Source organism: Hypanus sabinus, chromosome 12, assembly GCF_030144855.1.
Source record: "Hypanus sabinus isolate sHypSab1 chromosome 12, sHypSab1.hap1, whole genome shotgun sequence".
NCBI lineage: Eukaryota > Metazoa > Chordata > Chondrichthyes > Myliobatiformes > Dasyatidae > Hypanus > Hypanus sabinus.
Window position 1 is genome coordinate 87,928,404 of NC_082717.1, and position 21,142 is coordinate 87,949,545.

Consider the following 21,142-nt stretch of genomic DNA (forward strand, 5'->3'; position numbering starts at 1 on the left):
CCTCCAGCCTATCACTTCCTAGCTCTCTATCCCTCCCCCCACTTCTTATCCCCCCCCTCGACCATCCCATGTTACTTCACTCCTGATGAAGGGTTTCGGCCCGAAACGTCGTCACTACCTCCTCCCATAGATGCTGTCTGGCCTGCTGAGTTCTGCCAGCATTTTGTGTTTTTAACCTACTAATCAGTACATCTTTGGACTGTGGGAGGAAACCTACACATTCACGAGGAGGAACTTATACACACCTTACAAATGATGTCAGAATTGAACTCTGAACTCTGACCTGTAATAGCATTGCACTAACCGCTATGTCACTGTGGCACCCCTTTTATTAGTAGAACAAGAGGTCAGAGGGAAAGGTCTAGATGAAATGAAAATTCTGAAAATGAAAGACATGATCTGCTGTGAGGGTAAATGACATCAGGGAGCTGAAACATAAATGAAGAAGTGTGCAGAATCACACTAAACTCGAGATTTATTACACTAGATGTCCAAGTGGATGAAACTGATTTTTGCTGAGGACTGATTATTTGGGATTAGAGGGATAGTGTGAACAGTCTGGGGAGTGAGAACAGAGAGATGAAGCTTAAACATGAAGGGTTGAGTTTAATTTGAGACGCTGGTAGGTAAACTTCCCAGATTTACAACAGAAGCCGAGATTTGAACTTGTACCTCACCAGAGCACTCAAGGATTTTAACTTCAGTTAATAAATAAATGATTAATTTTAACTTCCTTCTGAGATCCCCACCATCACAAAAGCTAGTCTTCTGCCAATTCAATTCACCCCTTGTTACATCAAGAAATGGTTGAGAGCAGTGGACATACTGAAGTTTATTGCAATAGAGAAGTTCCCAGCTGTAGTACCGTACATCTGTTTCAGAATTAGCCAAAATGCATCTAGCCAAAATGTTTAAATACAGTTACAACTTGGCAGCACATCAAAATTCTCTTATCCACAAATGGTGGGGCAAATTTAATTCGGCTAACTACAACCTAATCACCTAGCCTCAAGCATCAGAAAATCGATGGAAGGTGTTTCCAACAACGCCATAACCTGCTCACCAAACCATCAGACCACTTAGCTTCAGTCCTCTTCAAACATGAAGCAAGGAGGCGAATTTTGGAGATGAGAGTGATTGTCCTTGACACTGGGGCATCATTTGACCTGCTTCTGCATTCACAGTATTTATCAGAATTAGAGTTAATATCACCAGCATTTGTCATAGACAAATTGCAGTGTGGTGATGAGAGGTCCATATTGAGGCAGCAGTTGATTCTAGCCATGACCAACCTCTCAAAGCTTTTCATCACCATAGATGTGACTGCAACTAGCTGATAGCCATTAAGGTAGCTCATATTGCTCTTCTTGGGAGCTGGTATTAATTGTTGCCCTTTTGAAATAAATAGGTACTTATGACTATAGCAGTGAGAGATTGAAAATGTCTCTGAATACCCTTGCCAGTTGGTTGGCACAAGTTTTCAGACTCTTACCAGGTACTCCATTGAGGGCTGCCACCTTGTGGTTAATGCAATTATATCTCTGATCAGTGGTAACCCCTAGGAGGGGCATTCTGTAGCAAGTGACTCACTTCCTGACTCACAGAGCTTTCCAACTAGTTAGAAGCCACGAGTCAGGTTATGATGAAATCCTCTCAAGTTGCCTGGATAGAAGCAGTTCCAACAACATTCAAGAAGATAGAACAATCTTCAGAGCAAAGCCATTGGCTTGATTGGTATCCCATTCTACAACCTTAAACATTAATTTCCCCCACTGTTGATACACACGGCTATAACATGTCCCATGTACAAAATGCACTACAATTGTTTGCCTTGGCTAATCCAGCCACAGCTCCCAAAAGTCCTGATGAAGGGTCTTGGCCTGAAACATTAGCTCTCAATTCCTTCCATAGCTATTGTCTGACCTGCTGAGTTTCTTCAACATTTTGTGTGTGTTATTCTCCAAAACAAATGCCATTAATAGTCATCTTTCCAAAACTGGTTAAATAAGATACAAATTAAATCAGTAATGGAGATGAAGATAAAGGAGGTGGCTATCAACATGATCAAAAATAGGAGAATGAATTGAAAGCAATGAAGATGACAGTCGCAGAAGGGAAGTGTATTTAATAGTTGTACAAAAGTAAAATACAGTAGATACTTGAATTATTCATAAACACAGAAAATTCTCAGTAGGCAAAGCAGTGCCTGTGCTTTGAGTTCATGTTTTAGGCCAGTGACCTTTCATCAGATGGGAAAGGTTCCAAACAAGCACAGGTCTCTACTCCTTGATTCAATAGATACACCTGTTTTCCAGGAACATATAGCCCATTCTTACCTTATCAAAACCTTGTTCTTCTAGTTTTCTTCCAAGTGTTGCTCCGATTCCAGCCAGGGCAGAAACTGATTTGTTTCCCATTGGTTCAGACACAAAATTCCTGTGCTTGTGTGATGTTGAAATCATCACGCAGTCTCTTAAATCTGTTGACAAAAGTAAATGATAGTTTTATTTAGTTACCTGAATAAACTGTACAAGCTTTGAGAAACAAAGGTTCTCTTAGAATTTTGTCTGTTCAGATTATTTCCACAAATTAGTAAATTATAAATAGGTTATGCAAGGACAGATAATGCACTATCACTCTAATCTAAAAGTTGGAAAAGAGCTACAAAAAGCAGTATTGCTCACAAAAGTTTTAAATACATTTTATCTTTACTTGCATCCTAAATACTGTGCAGATCTGAAGAAAGGCCAATAATGGAGAAGCTATTTCAAAACAAGTGTTCACTTTTTAATCAGAAATAATTCTTTTCACATTGGCTGGCAATGAATCAAGTTCAACAGTTGTCCAACCTTAAGAACAAAAGCCTTCCCATTCAACTTGACAGCTATTCACGTTTAAGAGTATCTAATCTGTTCCTAATTTTAAAACATGCATATATTATTGTAACTAAAAATAAAGAAAAGACACAAAAAACACATAGAATATGAGGGCAGAGACAGGCTATTTAGCCTGACATTTTCATGCCTACCTAGGTTAATGTTGTATACAAGCTTCATATCGTCTTGCCCAATCACCATAAGACCTAGGAGCAGAATTAGGCCATTTGGCCCATTGAGTCTGCTCTACCATTCAATCATGCCTGATTTATTATCCCTTTCAACCTCTTGCTCCTGACTTCTCTCTGTAACCTTTGACACTTTTGCTAATCCTATCAACCTCTGCTTTAAATATACCCAATGATGGCCTCTGCTGCTGTTTGTGACATTGAATTCCTCAGATTTCCTCTGCCTAAAGAAATTCCTCCTCATTTCTGGTCTGATATATTCTGAGGCTGTGCCTAGTCCTATCTGGACAACTTTGCAACATCAACCCCTACTATGATGTTCCAGGTTGAGATCCAGCATCACAGACTATGTATGCATCAGGATCTCAACCTGAGGCAGTGACCACCTCTTTGCCTCCGCAGTTGCTGTTTGTTTTTCACTGTTTCAGATGCCTGTCTAGTAAGAAGGTGGACAGGAGGAGGTGGGGAAGGAGGCAGCAATGATGCAAGAGGGGACCAAACTAGAAGGTTATGGTGTGTGTGAGACCATGAAAAACGTTGGGCATTTTAGAGTCCTTGCAGAGATTTCAGAGTCAGCATAGCCCCATCAGTAGGGCAGTCAACTCCTGACTCTGGATCTGTCAAGATTTAATTCTGAAATTGATGGATGTGGGTGGGAAGGGTTAGAATGATCTTGAAGTAGGTTAAAATGTTGGCATAACATCATGGGCCAAAGGGCCTGTACTGAACTGTACTATTTTATATTCTATATATTCACTTGAACTGAATGGAAAATATTGCTGAGTCAGTGGATACAACAAAGGCATTGAGTGGCCTAACAACATTCCTCTGTAAGGTCTATCAAAACTTCAAACAAGTTGTTCCAACACAGCTGCAATATTGGATCAATCAATGAACTACAGGGTTATTCAGCTAAGGCATCCAGTAAAACAAGAAATATTTACACAACCGATTCCCATCTTTCAACAATATTGTTGTCAACTCAACTGCCCCTACCCCATCCCCCAACACTAGATTATTTGCCAGTAATGTGAGTACCTGAATCTAGAGTGAGAATGTGGGGAGAGTAAAACATGAGATTAATGTAGAATTAATATAAATGGTGCTTAATGATTGATTAGGTCTCTGTGGGCCATAAGGTTTGTTTCTGTGCTGTATCTCCCTACAGTGCTGTGCCTCTACAAAAAGCTGTTTAAATACTAGAAACTGCTCTGAGGTTACACTATCTGTAAAGTGTGCAGATTAGGAATTCCAGGATTCTGAAATCCAAATCCCCGAGTCCAGTGGGTGACTGCAGAGCCTTTGCTCTGGATGTTTCCCAGGAAGCTATAGGGACAGGGCTTAGAAGGAAAAGAAAACCAACCTGATAGTCTGCAAAAACACCAGATCACATATTTAAGTGCATTATGTTTTCACTACAAATTAGGGAATTATTTCGGGCCACACCTGGAAAAGAATGATTTTAGTCGTCTTATCTGATAATGAATATACAAATTTGACAAGGGGGATGCAACAAAAGTTCTCCATACTGGGTCCTGGAATTGGAGGTTTGCCCAAGAGAAGAAATTAACTATATTAAGCCTGCATTCTCTGCAGTTCTTAAAGAATGAGAGCTAATTCTTTGAAACTTTAAACTCTTTCTATGGTCCTCAGAATGGATATGGAGTAAGATGCTTAGAATCATAAAGTTAGAAAAAGAAATAAAAATGACACTGAGGCAGATACAGCCAAGATATTATTCAATGGTGGAGCATGTTTGAAGAACTGAATTACCTATTCTCATTCCTAATTCTTTTGCAAAACAAAAATTATACTTTGCCTTTCAATCTTCCAATCCGAATCTTATTTTTAAACAAAGTATTTCTCCAATGCCTTTACATGGTTAGTGAGGCCTCAGTTCTGGCTGTTCAGTCTTGGCAAACAAATACTTAAATTTGACACTGCAACCTTTTGTGTAAAATAATTTCCGTTGACTGGAAGATATCTATCAATTGCAAACGATCAATGTTTCTTTCTCTCAATATTTGCTGCATCATTTACATACAGACAATATACCCAAGAGAAGTGTCAACGTCAAAACTGAGTTTATTGCCATGTGCCCAAGTACAGGGGCAATAAAAAACTTGCAGTAGCAGCACAGGCACATAGCACGCACAAGAAAAGCATAAATGATAAATCATACACAATTTTTAAAGAAAAAACAGTCTATTTTAGTGCAAAATGATAAATGTGGCCATGTGTTGCTAAATTATAATGTTGTTTCAAGAACTGAATGGTTGATGCTCTTGAAGCTGTTGGTGGGATTCTGTACCTCCTGCCCAGTGGTAGCTGTGAGAAGATGGCATGGCCCATTGGTGATGATGCCTTCTTGAGACAGTCTCCTTCAGCTATTACCGATGGTGGGGAGTAATGTGCCTTGGTATTGGGCCAAGTCAAGGTTAAATTGAAGCCGCAGCACTGGATTTGAAGGCATTTATAACAGTTATATTCCATCACATGCAACTGACAACATTTTGGAAATCATTATTCACTCTTTTCATTAATCAGTTTGAAAAGGCATTGCAAGTACTAAAACATGCCTGCAATTTATTCATTCATAGATGTGTACATTTTTGGCATAAATCCATTCCTAATGGCCTGAGGAAATGGTGAGGAGTCAGCAATATTGCTGATTCACATATAGGCCAGATCAGGAAAGGAAAGCAGGACATTATTTCAGCTGATGTGCTTTTACAACAATCCAGTAGTTTTGTAATTATTGTTATTGATGTATTTTTTAATCCACATTTATTTTAGTTAACTTATTTCAAACAAGGTATTACAAGGGTTGGCGAAAAAAAGTGGAGGGGAGTAGAGCATACATCCACAACCAGGAGTTCAAGAAAAGGCTTCAAAGGATCTAGCAAAAATACCTGTCTCAAAACATATGAATGCATTATTGAGCACTTCCCTTGAATTCTAGTGAATCAGAAACACACTAGATGCCCGAGGCACAAAAAATCCAGGCCTCTGCTCCTGTGCACCTCTTCAATGTCATCTTTTGGAAGCGATATAAAGCCAAGATCCTGTCAGCTGCCTCAAGTCGGTGTAAAGTGCAGTTCTCACATTCAAGGAGTGCTGGCCAAAGTATATACCCCGACTTCATCGCTGACTGGTTATCATCACGTTTTGTGTGCATAAACTGGTATCTCCTGCAAATGACTAACATTTCACACAACATAAGCTGGCCCTGACTCCCACCTTCGCCTCCTCTCCACAGGTCAATTTCCCGCTCCGCTCTCCCCTCTCGCCGTTTGCCGGCTAGACTCCCGTCCTCGCGCTTTCCGGCCGGCGCACGTGATCCGCCTTCGCGCTCCCCGGCCAACCCCCGTGACGCTCCCTCCTGCTCCCCGGCTACTCCCCGTGACGCTCCCTCGCGCTCCCCGGCTACTCCCCGTGATGCTCCCTCGCGCTCCCCGGATACACACGTGACGCTCCCTCGCGCTCCCCGGCTACTCCCCGTGACGCTCCCTCGTGCTCCCCGGCCACTCCACGTGATCCGCCTTCGCGCTCCCCGGCTACACCCCCCCATGACGCTCCCTCGCGCTCCCCAGCTACTCCCCGTGACGCTCCCCGGCTACTCCCCGTGACGCTCCCTCGCGCTCCCCGGCCACCCCGCGTGATCCGCCTTCGCGCTCCCCAGCTACCCCCCGTGACCCTCCCTCGTGCTCCCCGGCTACTCCCCGTGACGCTCCCCGGCCACTCCACGTGATCCGCCTTCGTGCTCCCCGGCCACCCTGCGTGATCCGCCTTCGCGCTCCCCGGCTACTCCACGTGACGCTCCCTCGCGCTCCCCGGCTACTCCCCGTGACGCTCCCTCGTGCTCCCCAGCCACCCCACGTGAGGCGACCTCCGGTACCGTGTGTTATTCTTAGTGTGAACCTGGCCGAGATTTTCTCTCCATCGACGAAGACCTGTTTAAGGTCGTGTAAAGACACGAGCTCCTGCAGATGCTGGAAATCCAGTGCAACACACAAACTCCTGGAGGAACTCTGCAGGGCAGGTATAGAAACATAGAAAACCTAAGCACAATACAGGCCCTTCGCCCACAAAGTTGTGCCAAACACATCCCTACCTTAGAAATTACTAGGTTTACCCATAGCCCTCTATTTTTCTAAGCTCCATGTACCTATCTAAAAGTTTCTTAAAAGACCCTATCATGTCCGCCTCACTGCCCATTCCATGCACTCACCATTTTCTGTTTAAAAAAACTTACCCTTGATATCTCCTCTTTACCTACCTCCAAGCACCTTAAACCTGTGTCCTCCTGTGGCAACTATTTCAGCCCTGGGAAAAAGCCTCTGACTATCCACATAATCAATGCCTCTCATCATCTTATACACCTCTATGAGGTCACCTCTCATCCTCCATCGCTCCAAGGAGAAAAGGCCAAGTTCACTTAACCTTTTCTCATAAGGCGTGCTCCCCAATCCAGGCAACATCCTTGTAAATCTCCTCTGCACCCTTTCTATGGTTTCCACATCCTTCCTGTAGTGAGGCGACCAGAACTGAGCACAATACTCCAAGTGGGGTCTGACAAGGGTCCTATATAGCTGCAACATTACCTCTCGGTTCTTAAACTTAATTCCATGATTGATGAAGGCCAATACACCATATGGGTTATCTATGGAGGGGAGAGTTGACATTTCCAGCTGAAGCCCTTCTTCAGAACTGTAAAGGAAGCCAGAATAAGAAGTTGGGGGGGGCGTAGGGGGGAGAAATACAAGCTGGAAAGTAGGTGATAGAGTAGAGGGGGATGAAGTAAGAAGCTGGGTGGTGATCAGTGGAAAAAGTAAGGGCTGGAGAAGAAGAAATCTGAGAGATCAATGAACCACAGGACAAACTGAAGGAGGAGGGACACCAGAGGGAGAAAATGGGGGGGGGGGTGAAAGGACAACCAAAATGGGGAAAGGAAAAAGAGAAGGGGTGGGGGAGAAATTACCAGAAGATAGAGAAATCAATATTGCTCATCCAACTATGAGTGGCTTCATTATGACCATAGAGGAGGCCATGGATAGACATGTCAGAATGGGAAGTGGCCAAAACATCAGAATGATTTCTAATCATTAATGCATACTCTGCTGTGGTATGGTGTTGCAGTGGTTATGTTACTGGACTAATGATCAAGAGATCTGGACCAGTAGTCCACAGGATGCTGATAAAATCTGAAGTATATTGAAAAGAGATTAGGTAACTTTCAGAGGAGAACAATGACAGTAGGACTACAGGGAAAATGTTTTTAGAGAGGACAGTTTCAGTTATGACTACTTGTTCCTAAATACATTACTCCAAACATGGGCAGAACTAAATTCCAGAAGTACTTTGACATTATAGGATTACTTGATGGATCCTGCAATTAAGAAAGTCTGAATAAAATTGAAATTTATAGGAATCAACAGTAAAACTTCCCTCTGGCTGGAGAAATATTTTGCAGAAAGGAAGGTATTTGTGCTTGTTGAAGGCCAGTCATTTTAATTCCAGGATATCACTGGAGGGGTAGTATTAGAATAGTCTTCTATAGAAAGCTATTTTCAGTTCCTTCATCTTACGTCCATCATGTATATCCCTGCAAGCATAAGAACATAAGAAATAGCAGGAGTAGGCTATCTGGCCTGGCGAATCTGCTCTGCCATTCAGTAAGATCATGGCTGATCTGGCCATTGACATATCTTCACCTAACTACCTTTTCCCCATAACCCTCAAATCCCCTACTATGCAGAAGAAATGCTACACCTGCAAGTCTTTTGGGGTCATCTACTGTATCCAGTATTCCCAATACAGTCTTCTGTACATCAGTGAAACCTGACGTGGATTGAGAGACTGCTTTGTTGAGCAGGTCTGTAATAAGCAGGATTTCCTGCTGGTCAACCATTTTAATTCCAATCCCCCCATTCCCTTCCGACATGTTGGTCCATGGCCCCCTCCTACTGCCCTGAGGCTGCTCTCAGGTTGGAAGAGCAACATTTCATATTCCATTCGGGTAGCCGCCAACCCGATGGCATGAACATCATTTCTCAAACTTTTAGTGGTTCCCCCCCAACTTCCATTCCCCATTCTGACTCCCCCTTTTACCTCTTCTCACTTGCCTATCACTTCCCCCACACCGCTGCTCTTTCTCCTTCCCTCTCTCCTGTGGTCCACTGACCTCTCCTATCACTCCTATCAGATTGCTTCTTCTTCAGCCCTTTACCTTCTCTACTTACCACCTCCTAGTTTGCACTTCATCCCTCCCCCACCACCTGCCTTCACCCTCACCTGTCTTCATCTGTCACCCAGATTGTACTCCTTCCCCTCCCACTACCTTTTTATTCTGGCTTCTTCTCCTTCAGTTCCAGTCCTGATGAAGGGTCTTGCCCTGAACAGTTGTCGCTATTCCTTTCCATGGTTGCTGCTTTGTCTGTTTCTCTGGGTTTCCAACAGCTGCAGAATCTCTTGGGTGTGTAATGTTAATTGTACTTGCAACTCAACTTCTGTCTTCATAAAACCTTTCCACTATTTCAGTAATACAAAGCTGGAGTTCAATAGAATATTTTAATTTGCCTGATTGAGTTCAGCTCCAATATCACTCAAGGACATTTATCTCATTCGTATTTCTGATCAAAATGGAACTCCTAGCTATGAGACTACCTTAGCCACAGATGGCAGCATTTCAGGAGGCTATCGAACTAACACCTTCTTACAGAAAATTAGGCATAGGTAATAAAAATTGGAACAAAAACAGTACTCTATATATAGGTCAGGCAGCATCCTGGGGAGTGGCTGGGGTAGGTCATGGGGGTACAGAGGGGAGGGAAGAAATAGATTCAGTCCTTCTGGTCAATGATCCTTTATCAGAACTGAAAAATATCAACTGGTCTTTTGTTTCCCAGATCCCATGAATAAATAAATATACAAACCCCATTTCCAGAAAAGTTGGGATATTTTCCAAAATGCAATAAAAACAAAAATCTGTGATATGTTAATTCACATGAACCTTTATTTAACTGACAAAAGTACAAAGAAAAGATTTTCAATAGATTTACTGACCAACTTAATTGTATTTTGTAAATATACACAAATTTAGAATTTGATGGCTGCAACACACTCAACAAAAGTTGGGACAGAGTTAAAATAAGATTGAAAAGTGCACAGAATATTCAAGTAACACCAGTTTGGAAGGCTCCACATTAAGCAGGCTAATTGGTAGCAGGTGAGGTATCATGACTGGGTATAAAAGTAGCATCCATCAAAGGCTCAGTCTTTGCAAGCAAGGATGGGTCGTGGCTCACCCCTTTGTGCCAAAATTCGTGAGGGAATTGTTAGTCAGTTCAAAAGGAACATTTCCCAACACAAGATTGCAGAGAATTTAGGTCTTTCAACATCTACAGTACATAATATTGTGAAAAGATTCAGAGACATCTCAGTGCATAAAGGACAAGGTTGGAAACCACTGTTGAATACACGTGATCTTCGAGCCCTCCGGCGGCACTGCCTGAGAAACCGTCATGCTACTGTGACAATTATAGCCACCTGGGCTCGGGAGTACCTCGGAAAACCATTGTCACTTAACAGTCCGTCGCTGCATCCAGAAATGCAACCTGAAACTGTATTACGCAAGGAGAAAGCCATACATCATCTCTATGCAGAAACGCCGGCGAGTTCTCTGGGCCTGAGCTCATCTCAGATGGACCAACAGACTGTGGAACCGTGTGCTGTGGTCAGATGAGTCCACATTTCAGCTAGTTTCCGGAAAAAACGGGTGTCGAGTTCTCCATGCCAAAGATGAAAACAACCATCCTGATTGTTATCAGCGAAAGGTGCAAAAGCCAGCATCTGTGATTGTATGGGGGTGCATCAGTGCCCACGGCATGGGTGAGTTGCATGTATGTGAAGGTACCATTGACTCTGAGGCATATATTAGGATTTTAGAGAGACATATGTTGCCACCAAGGCGACGTCTCTTCCCGGGACGTCCATGCTTATTTCAGCAGGACAATGCCAGACCACATTCTGCACGGGCTACAGCAGCATGGCTTTGTAGACACAGAGTGCGTGTGCTTGGCTGGCCTGCTGCCAGTCCAGATCTATCTCCTATTGAAAATGTATGGCACATCATGAAGAGGAGAATCAGACAACAGAGACCACGGACTGTTGAGCAGCCGAAGTCTTATATCAAGCAAGAATGGACAAAATTTCCAGTTGCAAATCTACAATTAGTATCCTCAGTTCCAAAATGATTAAAAGGTGTTATTAAAAGGAAAGGTGATGTAACACACTGGTAAACATGCCTCTGTCCCAACTTTTGTTGAGTGTGTTGCAGCCATCAAATTTTAAATTTGTGTATATTTACAAAATACAATTAAGTTGGTCAGTAAAACTATTGAAAATCTTTTCTTTGTACTTTTGTCAGTTAAATAAAGGTTCACGTGAATTAACATATCACAGATTTTTGTTTTTATTGCATTTTGGAAAATATCCCAACTTTTCTGGAAATGGGGTTTGTACAATTACAGCACTTATATGCGAGGTGGGCACCACTCCTCTAATTTTTTTTTTACAGCTTCTCAAACCAACTATCGCTCTGAGCAGGAAAGTTTTACACAGCCTGTCAAGTGCACAGCACTTTAGATGTTTTTGTTTTGTAATATGCACATCAAACATAGACTACAACTCACAACACAACTAAACGATTTCAGGCAGTCAAACCAACTGACAGGCACAATAGCAAAAGTAAAGTGTTTTGACGAGATGGCATCAGCATTCAGTGGGCCTGCAGTTTATTAACAAAGAGCTACCAAATTCCATTCTGTGTTTAGTGTTGCAACTTGAAACACTGAAAATAATTATGTTGAAGCTCTAAAATGTTTCAAAGTAAAGGTTGTGACACATTTATTATTTAGAATATTTATGGATTATATTAACATAATTATAGGGTATCTCAATTACGTTAACAGATTTCAAAAGTATATTCGCAAAATTTTAAAATTATATTAACATTATGTAAGAGAAAATTCCAGCTGCACAACAACAAAGGCTACGTGCACGGGTGTGTCCACGCAACTCAGAAGGAACATTGGAGGTGGGAGAGTGAAATCTGTCTCACTATTGCTGTGAAATGTTAATTTTATTTCATGAGAGGGTGAAATATGCAACTTTATTTATATGGGGTGCAGTTTGTTCCATTACACAGAGGTAGAAGTTATATCATTATCCATATGCAATACAATGTTTCTTATTTGTGGAGAGCACTTTCTTCTTTGAAAGTGGGTTATGACAAATAGTAAGACAGGGTTGGGTGCTGTCAGTATGAGCAATGGACCAAGTTTTTTAGTGATGTCATCAATGACTAACATCTGGATAAGAAACAGGAGGGGGCACAGATAAATCCTTGGGAGGTCCAGAAATAGTGAAACAGGAAGAGAAACCAAATAATTATCTTTATTACCAACATGAGAAAACCTGCAGATGTTGGAAATCAAAAGCAACACACACAAAATACTGGAAGAACTAATACTGGAAGGCCAGGCAGCATGCATGGTAAAGAGTAAACAGTCAATGTTTCAGACTGCATCAGGACTGAAAAGGAAGGGGAGAAGTTAGAATAGAAGGTGGGAGGAGATGAAGAAGTACAAGGTGGCAGGTGTAAGCAGGAGAAGGGGAGGGTGTGAAGTAAAGAGCTGGGAAATTGATTAGTGAACAAGATAAAGGGCTGGAGAAAGGGGAATCTGACAGGGCAGTAGACCATGAAAGAAAGGGAAGGGGGAGGAGCATCAGAGGGAGGTGATGGGCAGGTAAGGAGTGGAAACAGGAATGGGGAATGGTGAAGGAGAGAAATTTGGCAGATGGCAAATAAAAACAAATTTTGAGTAGGCAGAAGACCAGAATGGGATGATCAGGAAGAGGAGGAGGGATGAAGACAGGAGAAGGGGTCAGCAATGAAGGCTGGAGAATCCTTGCCAAAGAAGTAGGAACAGAGATGGAGGCAATTGAAGAAGAACCTGCATACCTTGACTCTGTTTTATTCCCCTGGTTCAGTCCCTTCCTACTTACATCCATGACATTTCACATGCTCTTGATCTTTTCAATGACATAAAATTCCCTTGCCCCGATCGTCTCAATTTCACAAAGCATGTCCGATTCAGGTGAGTGTTCAGGGGCGATGGGTGAGGGTTCAGGGGTGATGGGTGAGGGTTCCGGGGTGATGGGTGAGGGTGTAGGAGTGATTGGTGAGTGTTCAGGGGCGATGGGTGAGGGTTCAGGGGCGATGGGTGAGGCTTTCCGCAGGGATCGCTCCCTACGCCACTCCCTTGTCCATTCATCCCCCCCCCCCATCCCTCCGGGCACTCATCCCTGCAAACGGGAGAAGTGCTACACCTACCCCCACACTTCTTCCCTCACCACCATCCCAGGCCCCAGACAGTCCTTTCAGGTGAGGCACCACTTCACCTGTGAGTCAACTGGGGTGATATACTGTATCCGGTGCTCCCGATGTGGCCACACTTCTATCCCCCATCAGGAGGGCCTTAAAGCTCTCCACTTCTTCCTGGACAGCAGACCAAACCAGTTCCCCTCCACCACAACTCTCCTCCATCTGGTGGAAATTGTCCTCAATAATTACTCCTTTTAGCTCCTCCCACTTCCTTCAAACCAAAGGTGTAGCCATAGGCATTCACATGGGTCCCCAGCTATGCCTGCCTTTTTGTTGGCTATGTGGAATAGTCCATGTTCCAAGCTCCCCAACTCTTCCTGTACTACATCGACAACCACATTGATACTGCTTCCTGCACCAAAACAGAGCTCGTCAATTTCATCCAACTCCTATCCAGACCTCAAATTTACTTGGTCAATTTCTGACACCTCTCTCCCCTTTCTCGATCTGTCTCCAACTCTGGAGACAGTCTATCTACTGATATCTTTCATAAACCCACTGACTCCCACAGATATCTGGACTATACTTCCCATCCTGTCACTTGTAAAAATGTCATCCCCTTCTCTCAGTCCCTCCATCTCCGCCACATCCGTTCTCAGGATGAGGCTTTTCATTCCAGAACAACTGAGATGTCCTCCTTCAAAGACAGGGGCTTCCTTTCCTCTACCATCAACATTGCCCTCAACTGCATCACTTCCATTTCATGCACATTTGCCCTCACCCCATCCTCTTGCTGCCACATCAGCGATAGGGTTCCTCTTATCCTACCTATCATCCCACTAACCTCTGCATCCAGCACATAATTCTCCATAACTTCTACCATCTCGAATGGGATCCAATCCCAAGTACATCTTACTCTCCACACTACTTTCTGCAGAGATCTCTCCCTGCACAACTCCCTTGTCCACTTGTCCCTCCTTATTGATCTCTCTCGTGGTACATCCTTGCAAGCAGAACAAGTGCCACACCTGCCCCTACATTTCCTCCTTCACTACAAAACAGTCCATCCAGGTGAGGCGACACTTCATCTGTGAGTCTCTTGAGGCCATTACTGTATCTGGTGTTCCTACTGTGGATTCCTGTATATCAGTGAGACTCAACATAGATTGGGAGACCTTTCCATTGAGCGCCTTTGTTCTGTTTGCCATGAGAGTGGGATTTCCCAGTGGCCACCATTTCAGTTTTACTTCCCATTCCCAATCTGACATGTCAGTCCATGGCATTCTCTACTGCTACAATGAGGCCACACTCGGGTTCAAGGAGCAACACCTTATATTCCTTCTGGTCACCTCCAACCTGATGGTATTTCTCATATTTCCAGTAACTGGCCACCCCTCTCCTTCACCTTTCCCCATTCTTGTTTCCTTCTCTCACCTTATCTCCTTACATTTTCTCCCTCTGCTGTTCCTCCCCTTCCCTTTCTTCCATAATCTTCTGTCCTCTCCTATCATTTTCCACCCTTTCCAGCCCTTTATTTCTTTCATTAATCAACTTCCAAGCTCTTTACTTCAACGCCCCCTCCCCTCATGGATTCACCTATCACATACCACCTTGTACTTCTTCCTTCCCTCCTCCCACCTTCATACTCTACTTCTCCCCTTCCTTTCCAGTCCTGTTGAAGGGTCTCAGCCTGAAATGTGGACTGTTTACTCTTTTCTGTAGATGCTGCCTGACCTGCCGAGTTCCTCCAGCATTTTGTGTATGTTGCTAATTACCTTTATTGACTTTATTTGTCACACGTACATCAAAAAATACATTGAAATGTGTCATTTTGCATGAATGACCAATGCAGTTGAGGATCGTGCTGGGGATACCCCACAAGTGCTGCCAATATAGCATGCCATGACTCACTAACCCTAACTCTAAACAAGCGACTTTGGAAAGTGGGAGGAAACCAGAGAACCTAGGGGAAACTTGCACAGTCATGGGGAAAATGTACAAAGTCCTTATAAACAATCGTAGGAATCAAACCCCAATCAGTGATAGCCGCCGCTGTAAAACAATTGTGCTAACCACTATGCTTCCCTGTTGTCAATGCAATAATATTTTGAAAATGAGACCTAATCTGCTAGCCATTTATACAGGTTGCAACTTCTTGCTCTTTCTAAAGGCGAAGCAGTTTATTAATAAGAGGGAGGTGCATTCTGTCACCATATTGGAAGTGCAGCCTGTGTCATTAAGGAAAACAGCCTGCGTGTGTAATTTGCATTACCATTGATAGGATGCAATAATGTGCCACTACAGTTTTAATATACAATCATACAGCATAGACAAGGTCTTTGAGTTCACCAACTCTTTGCCAATCATTGAACTTACAGCAATCCCAATTTTTGTTTTTCCCACATTCCAATCAGCTCTCCTCAGACTCTACCACTCATCCACACTCAAAACCAGTTTACAGTAGCCAATTAACCCACCAACCTGCATGTCATTGGGACAGTGGAGTGACGTGGAGCACACAGGAGTCACAAGCAAGCTATAAAGGGAACATGCAGGCTCCACACGGACAGCATCAATGGTCAGGATGGTTGCTAGAGCTGTAAAACTGTACAAAGCAGTACCTTCCTGAAAATACATCAGATAAAGTTGATATTCTGTGTGGGGCTTCAGTCTGGCTGACTACATGCATGGTCTCTCTTCAACTCTAACCTGCTTCCATAACCTTTGGACTCACTTTCAAGGATTTGGCAACACATGTTCTTGTTATCTATCTATCTATCTATCTATTTATTTATTTGCTTGCAGTTTGTCTTTCTTGCACAATGGTTGTTTGTCAGTCTTTGTGTGTAGCTTTTCATTGATTTCAAAGACATTGGAACAAATTAGGCTATTCAGCCCATTGAGTCTGCTCCACCATTCCATCATGACTGATTCATTATTCCTCTCAATCCCATTCTCCTGCCTTCTCTGCATAACTTTGATGCCCTGACTAATCAACAACTTATCAACCTCCATTTTAGAATTACCTAGTGACTTGGCCTCCACAGCTGTCTATGGCAATGAATTCCACAGATTCACCACCTTCTGGCTAAAGAAGTTCCTCCTCATCTCTGTTCTAAAGATGGTGAATCTGTGGAGTTCATTGCCACAGATAGCTGAGGCTGTGCCATCTGGTCCCAGATTCCCCAACTACAGGAAACATTCTCTCCACACCCATTCTATCGAGACCCAAGGACACCCAAGTTCCTTTGCACCACTGATCCTATTGTACTTCTTTGTTTTTCCGTGAATGCCTGCAAAAAGTGATTCTCAAGGTCACATATTGTGACCTATACATACTTCGATAATAAATTTACTTTGAAGTATGTCAACACTTGCATTCCTGAACAATTTACCTCAAGCTGCAGATTTTCCCTTTTTATGGGATCAGCGATCCACCTCAGTATGTATCTGAGAGAACTTTCAGTCACATAATCACACAGGCGGCGAAAGATTCCATTTACACTTCAGCAACCTACATTGCAACTGACTGAGACAAATCTCTGTATTTTCAGGTGGAACAGATCCAGCGCGTGATTGAGGAATCTGATTATTTATGTGGTATTGCTCTGTTTAGACTTGCATTACTTGTTTGTGGGAATATCAATCATGGTGGTTCAAATTGTCTCCGAGTTTATCTAGCACTCTTTATAGGGCATGATGTCTCCGTTTTTGAGATCGCGATTCTGTTCTATTTGGCGCAGTATGAAAGTGCAGTTTCTCTCACAATTTGAGATATCTACTGTTTATGACTCAATTTAAATGGAACGTACTGTTTCTCTGTTATTGGGGTGATACTTTTCCCCGTGTTTTTAAAGGGATAATTTATCTTGCTCTGTTTATGTGCGGTATCTTCTGTCGTGGTCGGATGCAATTCATGAGATGCAGGTGTTTCCCAGGTGTTTATCTTTACATACGGGGTTCAGTGTTCAGCCGTGGATTGGATCAGACTGCGGTGGCATGTCTGAATTTCCCCTGCTACGCTCCGGTGCAGACCAGCGGCGTTGCGGCGTTGTTTGGATGTTGGACCTGTCTGTCTCCACCCTCCATCTTCTTGTGTCCAATGAGCTACGCACGTAGTTCGACTCGCAGCAGGAAGGACGGGAGGTAGCTAACCAGCCTTTCGGCTCTCAGTACGACTTTAGCCGGAGTTCCGTGCACTTTAATTGTCTGCAAACCCACTACCCCCGAAGTAGCTCCCCATCTACCTGGACAAAGTACACCATGGCGACCCCATTGACGGACTTCGAGAAGAGGAAGCAGATCAGTGTGCGGGGAATCGCAGAGCTCGGGGACGTGGTGGAGTTGAAGAAAGGCTTCAACAGGCATCTACATTTCACTCTGGTCAAGGACAGGAACGTCGCAACCCCCCGGGATTACTACTTTGCCCTGGCTCATACCATCCGCGACCACTTGGTGGGTCGCTGGATCCGTACCCAGCAGTATTACTACGAGAAGGATCCGAAGGTGGGTGAGGCCAATGCTCCGCAGTCCCAAGCCATCCTCCCTTTCCTCCCGAGCCATCGTCAACTCTTCCGCGTCTCAACCCTTGTCTAAAATTGCTCATACCCAATGGCCGTCAGCGCCCTTCATTAAAATTAAAAATGCAAGGAGAGAGAGAGAGAGGTTTGTACAATGCTAACAGCAAAAAAAATTATATTCAAATACTTTAAAACAGTAAATGCTGATCTAACACAACCATTCATTTTCTGCATCGGTTTTCAAAATATTAAGCGCCCTGTTTATTTTATTTAGAATTCCAGAGGTTATATTCCAAATAAAGCCTGCCTTGTTTTAGAGGGTAAGAGTGGAGTTTTAAATAATTGGCGTTAAGCTTTCAATTTGTCATAGCACGTATTCCCGTTGTAACTTCGCCTGGAACCGTATTGATATTCCAATTTTTAAAAAGATATATTTGCTCTCCGAACTCATTGAAGCCTGCGGAGTAACTGAGGCACTTTTTAAAAATTTGTTTATAATTTTAATGGAGCATCCGGTGGGAAACGCGCATTTGGAGAAGTTATATTCCACTGCCCGTACTTTTGACAGACAGACATAATTTATTGATCCCGAGGGAAATTGGGTCTCGTTACAGCCGCACCAACCAAGAATAGTGAAGAAATATCGCAATATAAAACCATAAATATTTAAATAATAAGTTAATCATGCCAAGTGGAAATAAGTCCAGGACCAGCCTATTGGCTCAGGGTGTCTGACACTCCGAGGGAGGAGCTGTAAAGTTTGATGGCCACAGGTAGGAATGACTTCCTATGACGCTCAGTGTTACATCTCGGTGGAATGAGTCTCTGGCTGAATGTACTCCTGTGTCTAACCAGTACATTATGGAGTGGATGGGAGTCATTGTCCAAGATGGCATGCAACTTGGACAGCATCCTCTTTTCAGACACCACCGTCAGAGAGTCCAGTTCCACCCCCACAACATCACTGGCCTTATGAATGAGTTTGTTGATTCTGTTGGTGTCTGCTACCCTCAGCCTGCTGCCCCAGCACACAACAGCAAACATGATAGCACTGGCCACCACAGCCTCGTAGAACATCCTCAGCATCGTCCGGCAGATGTTAAAGGACCTCAGTCTCCTCAGGAAATAGAGACGGCTCTGACCCTTCTTGTAGACAGCCTCAGTGTTCTTTGACCAGTCCAGTTTATTGTCAATTCGTATCCCCAGGTATTTGTAATCCTCCACCATGTCCACACTGACCCATTGGATAGAAACAGGGGTCACCGGTGCCTTAGCTCTCCTCAGGTCCACCACCAGCTCCTTAGTCTTTTTCACATTAAGCTGCAGATGATTCTGGTCGCACCATGTAACAAAGTTTCCCACCATCGCCCTGTACTCAGCCTCACCTCCCCTGCTGATGCATCCAACTATGGCAGAGTCATCAGAAAACTTCTGAAGATGGCAAGACTCTGTGTTGTAGCTGAAGTCCGAGGTGTAGATGGTGAAGAGAAAGGGAGACAGGACAGTCCCCTGTGGAGCCCCAGTGCTGCTGACCACTCTGTCTGACACACAGTGTTGCAAGCGCACGTACTGTGGTCTGCCAGTCAGGTAATCAATAATCCATGACACCAGGGAAGCATCCACCTGCATCACTGTCAGCTTCTCACCCAGCAGAGCAGGGCAGATGGTACTGAACGCACTAGAGAAGTCAAAAAAGATGACCCTCACAGTGCTCGCTGGCTTGTCCAAGTGGGCATAGACACGATTCAGCAAGCAGACGATGGCTTCCTCAACTCCTAATCGAGGCTGGTAGGCGAACTGGAGGGGGTCTAAGTGTGGCCTAACCATAGGCTGGAGTTGCTCTAGAACAAGTCTCTCCATGATGTGGGAGGTCAATGCCACTGGTCTGTAGTCATTGGAGCCACTGGGGTGCGGCGTCTTCGGTACAGGAACGAGGCAGGATGTCTTCCACAGCACAGGAACCCTCTGGAGACTCGGGCTCAGGTTGAAGACATGGTGAAGTACTCCACGTAGTTGGGGGGCACAGGCTTTGAGCACCCTGGGGCTGACACCATCCTGGCCTGCAGCCTTGCTTGGGTGGTGACGTTTCAGCTGTCTTCTCATCTGTTCAGCTGTGAAGCCCACCGTAGTGGTTTCAGGTGTGGGAGGAGTGTAGTCACGAGAGCTGGGTGGGGGACACTTCATGCTGTGACACTTCACAGTGGCTGACTGTTCACTTCATATTTGTTACGTTTTGGGCAGTGTTGGTGCTCTATGTTGCGGGATGAGGATTAGGATTTCTTTGGCTCCCAGTGGTTTTGTTTAACCCAACAGCTCCACCCCACACCATGTTAAAACGCTGAGTTATAAACTTCCTTCATGAACAGGAGAAAATGAAGAATAATAACCAGTGGGAAAGATAGGTTTTACCTTCCATCAGTCAGTCCAACAGTGGCCCCTGTACATTTCATGTGCTTAGTGAGGCAAAACCCTATTTACCTAAAAACACAAAATGCTGGCAGAACTCAGCAGGCCAGACAGCATCTATGGGAGGAGGAAGTGATGACGTTTCGGGCTGAAACCCTTCATCAGGAGTGAAGTAACATGGGATGGTCGAGGGTGGATAAGAAGTGGGGGGAGGGATAGAGAGCTGGGAAGTGATAGGCTGAAGGGAAATTGGCTAGGGGGAAGGTGGAGAATTATGGGAAATGAAAGAGAAAGAAAGGTAGGGCTGGGGGGGGGGGGAGATTATAGTGAAGGGGGGGAAAGAGAGAGAAAGAGAACCAGACTAAAATTATAGATAGGGATGGGGTAAGGGGGGGCAGGGGTATCAACGGAGGTCAGTGAGGTGAATGTTCATGCCGGCAGGTAGGAGGCTGCCTAGGCGGGAAATAAGGTATTGCTCCATTGACCTGTGTGTGGCCTCATCTTGACGGTAGAGGAGGCCATGGACAGACACGTCGGAGTGGGAGTGGTCTGTGGAATTGAGGTGTGTGGCCACAGGGAGATCCCGCCACTGCTGGAGGACTGAGTGCTGGTGTTCGGTGAAACGGTCTCCCAGTCTGCGGCGAGTCTCCCCAATGTATAAATGGCCACATCAGGAGCACCAGATACAGTATATCACCCCAGTTGACTCGCAGGTGAAGTGGTGCCTCACCTGAAAGGACTGTCTGGGGCCTGGGATGGTGGTGA

At 44.3% G+C, this 21,142-nt stretch overlaps 2 protein-coding genes across 4 annotated transcripts in view; one reads left to right on the forward strand and one right to left on the reverse strand.

The window, feature by feature from the left end:
• Positions 1-21,142, reverse strand: part of LOC132403117 (barrier-to-autointegration factor-like) — a 78,080-nt gene that overhangs the window by 2,659 nt on the left and 54,279 nt on the right. For 2 of the 3 annotated variants that reach the window (XM_059986412.1, XM_059986411.1), the window contains exon 3: positions 2,337-2,479. In XM_059986412.1, the coding sequence (XP_059842395.1) occupies positions 2,337-2,479 (143 nt within the window). Of the gene's footprint in view, positions 1-2,336; positions 2,480-6,304; positions 6,436-21,142 lie in introns of those variants that run through there. The other variant, XM_059986413.1, reaches the window with a different exon arrangement.
• The window catches only part of LOC132403109 (glycogen phosphorylase, brain form), a 113,163-nt gene continuing 109,581 nt past the window's right edge, over positions 17,561-21,142 (forward strand). Inside the window, exon 1 of the mRNA XM_059986401.1 lies at positions 17,561-17,957. Coding sequence (XP_059842384.1) covers positions 17,715-17,957 — 243 coding nt within the window. The 5' untranslated portion in view covers positions 17,561-17,714. The remainder of the gene's footprint in view (positions 17,958-21,142) is intronic.